This window comes from Rhipicephalus sanguineus, chromosome 1, assembly GCF_013339695.2.
Source record: "Rhipicephalus sanguineus isolate Rsan-2018 chromosome 1, BIME_Rsan_1.4, whole genome shotgun sequence".
Taxonomy (NCBI): Eukaryota; Metazoa; Arthropoda; class Arachnida; order Ixodida; family Ixodidae; genus Rhipicephalus; species Rhipicephalus sanguineus.
Genome location: NC_051176.1, coordinates 255,801,493 through 255,813,954, shown reverse-complemented (window position 1 = coordinate 255,813,954; position 12,462 = coordinate 255,801,493). Strand labels below are relative to the sequence as shown.

Sequence of the window (12,462 nt, the reverse complement as noted above, 5' to 3'; positions counted from 1 at the left end):
TCGTTCTCGAAAGTTGATGACATTGTAAAACACAAATATTATCGTTACAAAGAAGATATTTTGTGTATGAAATGTATGCGCAACAAAGAGTAAAGTAACATTGTTTGAATCTTGTAGTAGAGTGAAGGAAACTGTTTTTGAAAAATGTCTAAATATGCGACATTTTATAGTACCTACAAAGTTGATAAGGCTTATCAACTTTGTTTTAAAAATAAATTTTGCTTTTTCTATCTGCAACTGCAGTGAAGTTTCTGGTTATTGAACTCCCGAGCGAGTGAGGCTGATCTTGAACACCCTCACAAATGTTCGCAATTTTTGCGGTAATTATACAGGTTGAAGTGAACAAAAAATGTTTATGCACTGGCTGTTTTTTTTTACATGACTAGCCCATTTAAGCATTTCTTTACTACTACAAAATTTGCACATATATTTTGCTAGCAGAAGCACACCATCAGAATTATTGTAAATTTCTTGAGATTTCATTGATGCTTTCTTTGCAAATCGCATTGATGATTGAATCTCATATTCTGTATAATGTCACATTGAGAAAAATGGCTTCACCATGTGCCAGAGTCCAAAGCCACCGCATGTAACTCTACAGGCAACTTTAAGCCACTATTACATTGCTAAAGTCCGGTACATTTGTGCAAATAGTACTCGTTAAATCAGCATTTTATGTATATTCGTTGTTTGGGTTAGAAGTTTTATGTGAAACATTAATTTCAGATTTAAATCTGAAATTAATGTTTCATCGTACTCCATCGTAACATCGTACTCCAGAGTACGATGTTACGTACTCTGGAGTAGCGTAAGGGGGTTTTTAATGGGCACAGAGACCGCGGAAATTGTAGGAGCTACGTCGTCGTCCTCTTTCTCTACCCGCGCTTCCCTTGTTTTTCACCGACAGTGACACTTCGTATCATTCCTCCTCTCTCAGACGAAGCCCTCTGGGCGAGTCATTCTTGTGTCCTTCGTGTATACGGCTTCAGGCGGGCAACATGCGTCACCTCGGTCGTGCATGAACGTCGGCCAGTAGTAGTCAGACGTGCGATTTCGTAGTTTACCTCGCTTAGACGATGGAGGATCACGAACGGACCGGCGTAGTGTGCGAGTAGCTTTTGGCTCAAGCCACGTCTGCGTATTGGGGTCCACACCCACACTAGATCACCGGGAACATAGGTTACATGCCGGTGTTGACTGTCGTAGCGTGTTTTGGAGGAGTCTTGCGCTGCCAATGTACGTAAGCGTGCAAGTCGACGAGCCTCTTCTGCGCGACACAAAGTCTCCGCAATTGACAAGTCGTCGTGAACGACAAAAGGAAAGATAGTGTCCAGCGTATGTCGAGGCGAGCGAGCGTAGAGCAGGTAGAAAGGGCTGTAACCTGTAGTTTCGTGTTTCGCAGAGTTGAAGGCGTACGTCACGAACGGTAATACTTCATCCCAGTTCTTGTGGTCGGAGGTGACGTACATGGATAACATGTTGATGAACGTTCGGTTTGTGCGCTCGGTCAGACCGTTAGTTTGTGGGTGATAAGCACTTGAGTGTCGGAACTTGGAGGCACACAAGCGAAGTAATGATTCTACCACATCGGCGGTAAATTGGCGACCACGGTCACTTATCACCACGCGAGGTGGCCCGTGCCGGAGTATGACTGAATGCAACAGGAACTCGGAAACCTGGCCTGCCGTGGCTGAGGGTAAGGCAGCCGTCTCGCAGTACCGCGTCAGGTAGTCAGCGCATACAATTATCCACCGGTTGCCTTTTGAAGAACGGGGAAATGGTCCCATAAGATCAATGCCGACCTTTTCAAAGGGAGAACTGGGGGGCATTACGGGCTGCAGATGACCGACTGGACCTGAGGTGGGCTACTTGTGGCTCTGACACTGCGTACAACTGGCCACATATTTTTCAATTGTCTTGCGCATTTGAGGCCAATAGAACCGCTCTTTGGTGCGACTAAGTGTTCGTGCGGTTCCTAAATGACCAGAGGTCGGGTCGTCATGCGTGAGACGCAGAACAGATGTTTGAAGAGACGCAGGAACGACCAGCAGAAAGCGGGCGCCCGTCGTTGACAAGTTCCTCTTGTAAAGAAGACCACCTCGGACGCAAAACTGGCCTTCGGGTATTGGCTCGATTGTTGCAGGGAAGAGAGCTTTCAAGCTTGGGTCTTTGCGCTGCTCAGCGGCGAAAGTCACGGCATCAGGAAAGCCAGGCGACAGCGAAGCGATAAGGTGGTCGAAGTTATCGGCCTCACAATCCGTCGTAGGTAGTGGCATCCTAGAGAGGCAATCCGCATCAGCGTGTCGACGACCACTCTTGTACGAAATGGTGAAGACATATTCTTGCAAACGAAGGGCCCATCGTGCGAGGCGGCCGGAGGGGTCGCGAAGGTTGACCAGCCAACACAGGGAATGGTGATCTGTGACGATGGTGAACGGGCGGCCATAGATGTATGAGCGAAACCGCTGTACTGCAAAGACTACCGCTAGGCATTCCTGTTCGGTCACTGTGTAGTTGCGTTCAGGCTTGCTTAAAGAACGACTTGCGTACGCCACGACGTGTTCCTTGTTACCAGAGGGCTGAACGAGAACGGCGCCGAGACCGATGCCACTTGCGTCCGTGTGGATCTCTGTTGGCGACGAGGGATTGAAGTGCCGAAGTATCGGCTGTGAAGTTAACAAGCACTTCAGCTGGCGAAAAGCGGCATCACACTCGGGGCTCCACTGAAACGGGCTGTTCTTCTGGAGAAGTCTCGTCAGAGGATGAGCGACATCCGCAAACCTGGGTATGAACCGCCGGAAATACGAGCATAGCCCGATGAAGCTGCGAAGTTGTTTCACAGATTTGGGTTGCTCGAACGATTCAACGGCCGCTATCTTCTGTGGGTCAGGTCTAATGCCATCTTTATCGACGAGATGGCCCAGCACCAATGTTTGTCGCTCGCCAAAGTGGCACTTTTTCGAATTCAGTAGAAGGCCAGCCTTTTCAATACAGGTGAGCACAACATCTAGGCGCGTGTTATGCTCCTGAAACGTGCGTCCAAATATTACGATATCATCAAGGTAACACATACAGATCTGCCATTTTAAACCACGCAAAATAGAGTCCATGAATCTCTCGAACGTCGCAGGCGCATTACATAATCCGAATGGCATTACGTTGAACTCGTACAGTCCATCAGGCGTAACGAATGCCGTCTTTTCCTTGTCAGCTGCGTGCATCGGGATTTGCCAGTAACCTGATCGTAGATCAACAGAAGAAAAGTAGGAAGCGGAATGCAGGCAATCAATGGCGTCATCGATGCGCGGCAGCGGATAAACATCTTTCTTGGTAACAGAATTCAGGCGGCGGTAGTCAACGCAGAATCTCCACGTACCATCCTTTTTCTTAACTAGAATGACGGGAGCGGCCCAGGGACTCGCCGATTCCTGAATTATCCCCTTTTCCAGCATCTCTTGGACTTGCTCGTCGATGATTTTGCGCTCTGATGGTGCCACTCGGTAAGGCTTCTGTCGTATGGGATACGCCGACTCGGTGTGGATCTGATGACGTATCCGGGACGCTGGAATTGAGGGCGTTTGGCTATCTTTACAAAAATCGAACACTTTTGAATGCTTAGAGAGAACGTCCAGCAGTGTATGACGTTCGCCTTGGCCAAGCGACTTGCTGATCATTTGTAGCAATTGGGAATCCTCTGAACCTTGCGAATCTGGGCGTCCATTCTGGTCTGTAGCATCAACAAGCGCAACCAGCGTCGTAGACGATTCAGGTTTAAATAATGCAAGTTTCATGCCGGCTGGCAAAACTGCAGGCTCCATGGAAGTGTTCATTGTCCACACACCTGCTCGTCCATCAACAACAGACACCACGCAATGGGGAATTAGAATGTTCTTCTTCAGACAGGGGCCAAAGGAATCGGTTCGAGTGTGGCGTCAAACATGGCACAGTTGTTACCAGAACAAGTCACGGGAACGCACACGGCAGAAAACGCAGGAACGACTGTGTCCTCGGAGACGAAAAAGATGCAGTCATCACGATAGGAATTCTCTAAGAGCGCAGCTGGAAAAGTACCATGCAGGGAAAGGTGCCCACCTCTGCAGTCAACAGTTGCCCCACACTCACGCAAAAAGTCGATACCCAAAATAACGTCATGTGTAGACCATGGAATAACCGCAAATTCTGTGCAAAATACCTTGCCACACAAGGAGACGTCCGCAGTACAAAATCCCACCGGACACAACGCGTCACCGCTCACACCACGGAATGTCACACCAGGGCTCAGGCAAAACATCACTTTAGGTCCGAGAAGGTTCTTAAAATTTACACTCATCACAGAGATCGTCGCGCCTGTATCTACAAGTGCCATAGTAGGTACCGTATCAACGAGTATGTGAACTCTGTTCTTCAACATAAACGCTGACGGGGGTATATCTGTAGATAGCGCCTGGTATCTCGCGGCCTCACCCCCATTGGCCGCACCGACTAGTTTTCCTGCGGCGGTGACCGCGTGCGTCGCCGTGGCGACGGTGATCGCGGAGCTCGTGGAGCTGGTGGCGGCGTCAAACTTCGATCAGAAGCCGGCGAGGGGTAGCGGAATCCGGTTGGTGCGCGTGGTGGCCGTGGCGTGTAGACTGGACGGTCGAAAGGCTGAGAAGGCTGTCGCTGGTATGGGCTGCGGTGGTTGCAAAAACGTGCGATGTGACCCGGGACGCCACAGTTGTAGCACACCGGATGTGGTCGAGATACAGGCGGCTGCTCAGAGTAACCACTCCTCTCAGAAGGCATGGAATAGTAGTGCCGCTCTTCAGGGGCACCGTAGGCAAGCGACGTTCGTTGACGGTAACCAGGCGAGCGGAAACGCCGTTCGTAATTGGGTGGTGTGCGATGTGAGAACCCAGACTGCCGTGTGCCTCGGTATTCATCGGGATCAGCTGCGTTGACCGATGGCTGCCATGGAGCAAGAGTAGCCGGAGTTCGCGCATGCTCTGGTTCTCTTGCATAGGCCTCCTGAAAGTTGTTGGGGTGATGAGATGTTTGCTGACATCGAAGCAGCTCTTCTCTGACAATCTGCCGTATTGTGAAGGCAAGGTCGTTGGGCGACACTGTTTCGACGCTAGCCACAGTTGGGACGTTAGACAAGCGGCCGAATTTCGGAGAGATCCGTCGCATCTTCAGCGATTCAAAGGTACGGCAGTGCTTCATCACGTCAGACACGGAGTTCAGGCTTTCCTTTCCAATTAAGAAATTGTACACGTCTTCGGCTATACCCTTAAGAACGTGTCCAACCTTGTCTTCTTCAGACATCCGAGCATTGACTATCTTGCACAGCTTCAAGATTTCTTCAATGTATGTCGTGCATGTCTCTCCTGGAAGCTGTGCCCTCTGAGCCAATGTCTGCTCCGCGCGCTTCTTCTTTGCGTCAGAATCACCGAAGCACTTCTGCACTTCTTCGACAAAACGGTCCCAAGTCGTAAACATGTCCTCGTGGTTCTCGTACCACATGAGAGCGGTGTTAGTTAGCGAAAACACAACATGCCTGAGCTGTGCTTCCGAGTCCCAGCCGTTGCTCCTGCTCACCCGCTTATAGTTCTTGAGCCACACGTCGACGTCTTCTTCTGAGGTTCCGCCGAAGTTTGGTGGCACTCGGTAGTAGGGCACGGAACCCGTCGGAGTTGGCGTCGAAGCAGCAGAGGTTTGCTCTTGGGACATTTCGATTGGCGAAGGCGGGAGTCCGGCAAGGCGGCGGCTGCGGCGAAGTTCAGGTAGTGAAGCTTCCGTTGTTGGGTTCGTCTTACCCAGCACCTCCACCAATCTGTTACGTACTCTGGAGTAGCGTAAGGGGGTTTTTAATGGGCACAGAGACCGCGGAAATCGTAGGAGCTACGTCGTCGTCCTCTTTCTCTACCCGCGCTTCCCTTGTTTTTCACCGACAGTGACACTTCGTATCAATATTGTGGGTTCCTGCAGCAAAGACACATCGATTAAAATTTATGATTGCGGAGTAACGGCAGAGGTAACGTCCGTTACTTTTTTTCGGTAACGGCAACGCGTTACATTCTTTGTAGGTAACGTAGGGCGGTAACGCGTTCCTTTTTTTTTATAGTGTAACGAGTAACTTATTTAGTTACTTTTTTTCAGTAACGCCTACAACACTGGGCAGAGGCATAGGATCGCACTAGGCCTCTCGCAATGTTAATTGCGTAATGAGTGGGCCGTTGAAAGCTACCAACATTACAAAGGGCTGAGCCATAACTCGTCATCAGCAGCAGTCGCAGCATCAACAAAGGTGTTGACGCCACACGGCCTATCGTCACATAACCCATAACGACCCTCATAAAAAGAGAAGAAAAAAAGGAAGACGAGGAACATTCAAGGAAGGGTTCAATGAAGGTACCAGGAAGATAAAAAGGCTTTTGGCTTGATGTCTATATGGAAAGACCTAAAGACCCCGGGAAATTTTTCACTGTATTTGCTAACTGAGCATAACAGTGATGAGTGTTGACAAAATAATATAGGACGTGAATTGTTTATTAGCTCGAGTCATTAATCGTTAGAAATGTTTCAACCAAGGCTGCCGTCAAGTGATACAATTTCACTTGTACTCATATCCAACGTTTCTTGATGCCAGTGTAGTTTGTTATACTTCAATTGTACAGTACACATGTATAGGTCTAGCTGACCTACAGATCACCATCACATGCACAATAAATTATGGCAGGCCGTATCTTACGCTGGCTGCCTACAACCCTTATTTTCCTGCTAATCGCCCATTTCTTCAAAGGCATCATGAAGCTCCCAATGAGAATTTCGCGTGCAGAACGACCAAGTCTGAACATGCAGCCATCTTGGCACTAATTGCAGAAGCAGCTGCGAAGTGCACTGCTTTAGGCAATATTTATCTGCTTTTTAGGCAATATTTAGCTGCTCTAGGCAATATTTACAGCTCCAAGTGAGTTTTAGCACTTACACAAACAAATTTTATAACACTGATCAGTTCGTACCTGCGCGTGTTAACTTTCTCGAGTCTAACCAGTTTTTCACAGCCTTCCAACTTGGTTTCTGCAAGAATTTTTCTTGCGAAATGCAACTCTGTCTTTACTAACGACCTGCATGTCTTACTCGATTCTGGATTTACCATAGACTATTTTTTATATTATTTTCAAGGTCAGTGATCAGTTACTACTCCTTAAGCTGAAACATTTAAATGTAGATCCTAATGTGCTTAACTGGATTTGAGCCTTCCTTTCTCACTGAACTCTGTTTCTGCTGACAATGTTGGTTCCCCCGTCCAGGCAGTGCTCTCGGGTGTTCCCCAAGGCTCTATGTTGGGACCCTTACTGTTAACTTTAATAAATGACTTACTAACTTCTCATCAAAGGTATGCCTATTCGCAGATGACTGTGTAATTTATTGGAAAATAACTAACCAAGACAATGTTACCTCGCTTTAGACGGATTAAATAACATATTTACCTGGTGTCAATTGTGGAACATGGAACTTAACATTTCAAAATCCACAGCAATGTGTGTGTGCTGCACCTTACTTGTATGTCCACACTATCATCTTAACAATACCTACCTCGAGGCTGTTTCATCTCATAAATATCTAGGTGCTCATATTTCCAATAACCTGTTGTGGAACCATCATGTGGAGTACATCATCGCCAAAGCTAACCGTTCACTCGGGTATTTTCAAAGGAACTTCTACAAGGCACCCTCGTCCCTTAAGAAGCTTCGTTACAGTACTTACATTCGTCGATCACTTGAATATGCATTATCCATCTGGGATCCTGGTGGCACTACACTAACGCATGAGCTCGAAGCTGTCCAGAATCGTTGATGGAAGCGAAAATGTTTGAGGCCCGTGTACTTAGATATAGGTGCACGTTAAAAGAACCCCAGGTGGTCGAAATTTCCGGAGCCCTCCACTACGGCGTCTCTCATAATCATATCTTGGTTTTGGGACGTTAAACCCCACATATTATTATTATATAACTCTGCAGAATCGTTCAGTTCTCTTTACTTTATCCAATTATAACCGCACGGCCAGTGTTACCCTAATAAGTCCCAGCTTAACCTTCCTGAACTCGCCATTCGGTGCAAAATAGCCCGGCTCAGTCATAAACTTTATTATCGCAACAATAACCTTCATGAACAGTTTGTTAAACCCCCTTATTCGTATCACCTAGAATTGACCGCATACAAAAAGTTCATGTTCCTCGCTGCAGAACCGCAACCTATGTACTCTCATGCATTCATACCAAGAACCACATCCGAACGGAATTTACTACCACAATCTGCTTCCGCTATCACTGACACATCACGCTTTAAGGTTTTTTGCAAAAAATGTTTCACGTTGTTTGAGCCTGCTTTTTTTATTTGTCATGTTTTCTTCTTTTCTGGCTTTTTTTTTGTTGTTCTTTGCTTTGGTTCTTGAACATGAATTACATGCATTATTGTTACCACTACATTCTTTTTTGTTGACATCTTCGATATGTCATCGATTTTGTATAGTTCTGTGGATTGTTCAAGTTTCGTACTTTTATTTTGTATCAAGTGTTCTTTCCCGTTCTGATATGTAACATGCCACTTCCCTCTGTAATGTGCAAACCCTGAGGGTAAAATAAATTTTTAAAATGTGAAATGATAAAAAAATGCCCAAAAATAAGGAAACCCAGCTTATTTTAGGGTAACTACGATGAAGCACCTGGAATGAACATTGCTCTGATCAGTTGTCATTGCTCTTCCCAATTGAGATAGCACGCTTACAGGATTAAATTGACAAGTTAAAACACACAAGCACTTGTGTGCTTAGTGACACGCTGTTTTCGTTGTCTGGATGGATTGTGAGATGCACAATAGTTCGCTACTCCCCGAACAAATTTAGCCGCTATCCTTCATGGCATTAAATAACTGCAGATGTTGTACTGTCAAGCACTGGTGTTGTACAATGCATAATTTTCCTGTACATTATTTCCTGCACTCCAGGCTTGCTTTTTCATCTCTGGTTGGTGAAAACAAAATATTTGATCCGATTCGTTCATCATTCAAATTCGCTTTGAAGTTGAAAATTTGATATTTGCACACCCCTATGTAAGACATTTATGGCATTGCCGTCTAGCTGTGCAACGCTGCGGTGCGGTAACTGCGGGCGCTATATGAAGCTTTCCCGTAGCATTATGTAGGAGTTTAATGACCAGTAGGAAAGTATTGAAGGACCCAGGTATATTGCCAAGCACTATTCAGTGTTCACAACAATTCCTGTTAAGTTTCCTTACTCTAAAAATACTAAATTCGTATAAATATAGAATGCTGCTAGTTATGCTGGATGTTCTTGCATTATTGGTCAGAATACACATCTGTAGTTCAAATGTTTTAGGTTCCTATTGTGAAGCTGACTGATGCAAAAACAACGGTCAAGGTTGACATCAGCTTCAACATGAACAATGGAGTAAAAAGTGCCTGCCTCATTCAGGTAATTCTTGAACACTTTTAAGGCATGTGTAACATTTTTTTGTGGTGTATCTTGTGACATGCAGGCATCTTTCAAGGGCACACAAATTGACAGCATTGGTACTGCGAAGATGTTGAAGCCAGGTACAAAATAGTGGTTTCTAGAAGTAAATTCCCACACCTTCTCCCCACTCCCTCTTGATTCCAGAGCAGAGCTCTCTCAGCTGCGTAGCCGCTGTCAGTTGCAGAAGGGAGTGGAAGGTTGGCCGTAGCTGTCTTGCCTCATATCGTGGTTGTTCACACTTCTCAAGGATGGAGACGACTCCTTTCTTTGCAAAACAACTCGATATTTATATACAGGGTATATATACAAGGTTACATGGCAGCTATGTACATTGGAACTTTCGCAATATAACTCGGCAGAGCCGACAAGTGCATAGCACCGCTCCTGCGACAAGAACCCCCGTGAGGAGCCGGGAGCCAGGTTTTAACCCCCTGATTGCTCCTCCCAATTCTCCCCACGGCAAATCAAAACAACTCAGCCCGCTTATTGGGCCAACCGTCAATTGGTCTGCCGGAGGCCTCCACCCTCTCTCTCTGAAGCCTTTTGAGCCACCAGCCTGAGAGAGAGACGTCGAGGACGTCCGGCAAACGACATTCTCAGAAGTGCACTAAAAAAACATACACGATGGTGGCATCGTTCAGTTACCCTGCTCGTGTTCCTACACTGTGCGGCCGGTTAACCAGCGGAGCCATGCCATCCCTCCTCAGAAGTATCTCGTATCCGTTGACAGACTTTTAACAGACACTTTGCGAGATTTACTGGGCCACGTGCACCGTACTCGGCGACATCTTGTCTCTGTCGACAGGCGTTCACGGATCCTATGCGAGATTTATTGACGTCCCAGTCTTGGCTCCCTTCGCACTGCTTCCCGGATCCCCCGCGGGCTGCGGGCCGCTGCGTTGGTCGTTAAACCGATGGTCAATAGGGCGCGTCTTTTTGTTTGAACGGTTATGGGCAGCTGGCAAGTGTTCTTTTGTCCCCGCGCTTCCTACACTCGAACCGAGCGTCGCTGCGCTTCGACCCTCGACTTTGAGGCTGGCTTCTTGGAAGCCGCCTTCTGCGGAAAAAACACAACTATCCCCCCCGTTCTCGACACGCCGGATCTTACACTAGAGTTGGTAATTTACTAAGCTTACTTGTGGGAAAATTACTCTTTTCAAGTGCTCTCAGCAGCAGGGTAAGACATATGTTGGCCTACTATGTGATGGCCTTGTGTTGCCATGAGCCCTAAAGTGATCGAATGCCATAAAGTTACTGTATGTTTTCTTTTTTTTTTCCAGGCCATAAAGTTACTGTATGGTTTTGAAGTGTACCAATAACGGCATATCTTGTTGTGCATGTGTTAGAAAATGTATTAAGGGCATAGATATGCTACCTTCATTTTCAGATTTATCTGAAAATGAAGGTAGCCAGGTTTGGCTGCTTTGCGCCAATTTGGCTACTTTTTTAGGCCTGTGACCTAAAAAAAAGTGAAATGGGGTATTGACTGGCTTATGGCCTGTTTCTTCATGTGTTGCAATGAAGCACGTCTTGGTAGTTCACAGCTCGGCACACTGCTAAGGCAGTGGCAGACTCCAGTGATAGTTAGTCATTGTGTAGCCTCTCACCGTCGCATGTAAAAGTGCTCACCAAATGTAGGTGTTAAATTGTATTATAAAACGTGAAGTCTGCCTAGAAATATTCACTTCTTTCCTCTTTCGAAACTCGATAGAAATGGTGAAACAAGAAACCTTAGAAATCTGGTGTTGAACATGACATAATTGGAACAACATTTTGATCACAAGTTCAGAAAGGGACCTTCCTTTACAAAGTCATGCATCCACCAAACAAATAAAGGTGCAGTTTAAATCAATTTACATATTTGGTGTTTGTTGGCATCTTTAAAGCGGTTGTGCCATCTTTTCTTGTGGTAACATGTGGGTGCTTTTTGGGACAGCTATCTCTGTACTGTGGAAGATGCGAGCGCATTTCGTTTGCTGGCTGGTTGGTCTCTTGATGCATTTTTAATTCATTGCAGCTACATTGAGTGCATAGTCACTGGCAGATTTCAATAGAGGGGCTTGCTGGTGACAATTAGTATATTGATGTGCCTCCAACTTGCGACTACATGCAAATTTAACATGCTTACAAAAATTTCGGCTGCACTTGCAATCATATGAACACATTTCTCAGTGTCATTATTTCTGTTTTAATAGAAAATGTGGAAGAAAAGAATGCTTGATACAAGCATTCTCTCCCCCTCCCCCCCCCCCCCTTGCTCCTCACTTAGCTATAACTTCTCTGTACCCTTTGCCTTGCTTGTCCTCTATGTTCTTAACACATCCATGTTCTGTCTCTTACGAATTTCTACAGGTGTCATGCTTTCAACATATACAAACTTGCACAATTTTGAGTACTTTGGTGTTTCTTCTTGAATGATATGAAAAACATAACTTTTTTTTCCCTGCAAATTCTGGTGTCGAACTAATGGTTTTCTTACCTATGCAGTCATTCAAGGAGAAGTTTCCTGCACTTCCCAAGCTGGTGCTGGTGTTGAAGCAGTTTCTGCTACAACGGGACTTGAATGAAGTGTTCACTGGTGGTATCAGCTCTTACTCTCTGATCCTTATGACTGTGAGCTTTCTACAGTTGCACCCACGAGGTGGGGATGCCCCATCTCCAAATCTTGGCACATTGCTGCTGGAGTTTTTTGACTTGTATGGAAAACACTTCAACTATTTTGTGACTGGAATTCGCATCAAGGATGGTGGTGCGTATATACGGAAAGAAGAGATGCAGCGTGATGCAGGGGACTCTTACCGTCCATCGATTCTTTGCATAGAGGACCCTCTCACCCCAGGTGATTTCCCTTTTTTTCGTAAGATTGTGCAAATAGTGCTCAGATATGCAAATCAGCCACTTTGATCCATTTCTAAAGCCTGCATAAACAAACTAAGGAGTATTTTT

General features: G+C 46.2%; 1 protein-coding gene across 2 annotated transcripts in view; it reads left to right on the top strand.

Moving 5' to 3' along the window:
* LOC119378340 (terminal nucleotidyltransferase 4B) overlaps window positions 1-12,462 on the top strand; it is a 72,030-nt gene that overhangs the window by 44,298 nt on the left and 15,270 nt on the right. For both annotated transcript variants that reach the window (XM_037647510.2, XM_037647514.1), the window contains exons 5-6: window positions 9,379-9,474; window positions 12,004-12,355. In XM_037647510.2, the coding sequence (XP_037503438.1) occupies window positions 9,379-9,474; window positions 12,004-12,355 (448 nt within the window). The remainder of the gene's footprint in view (window positions 1-9,378; window positions 9,475-12,003; window positions 12,356-12,462) is intronic.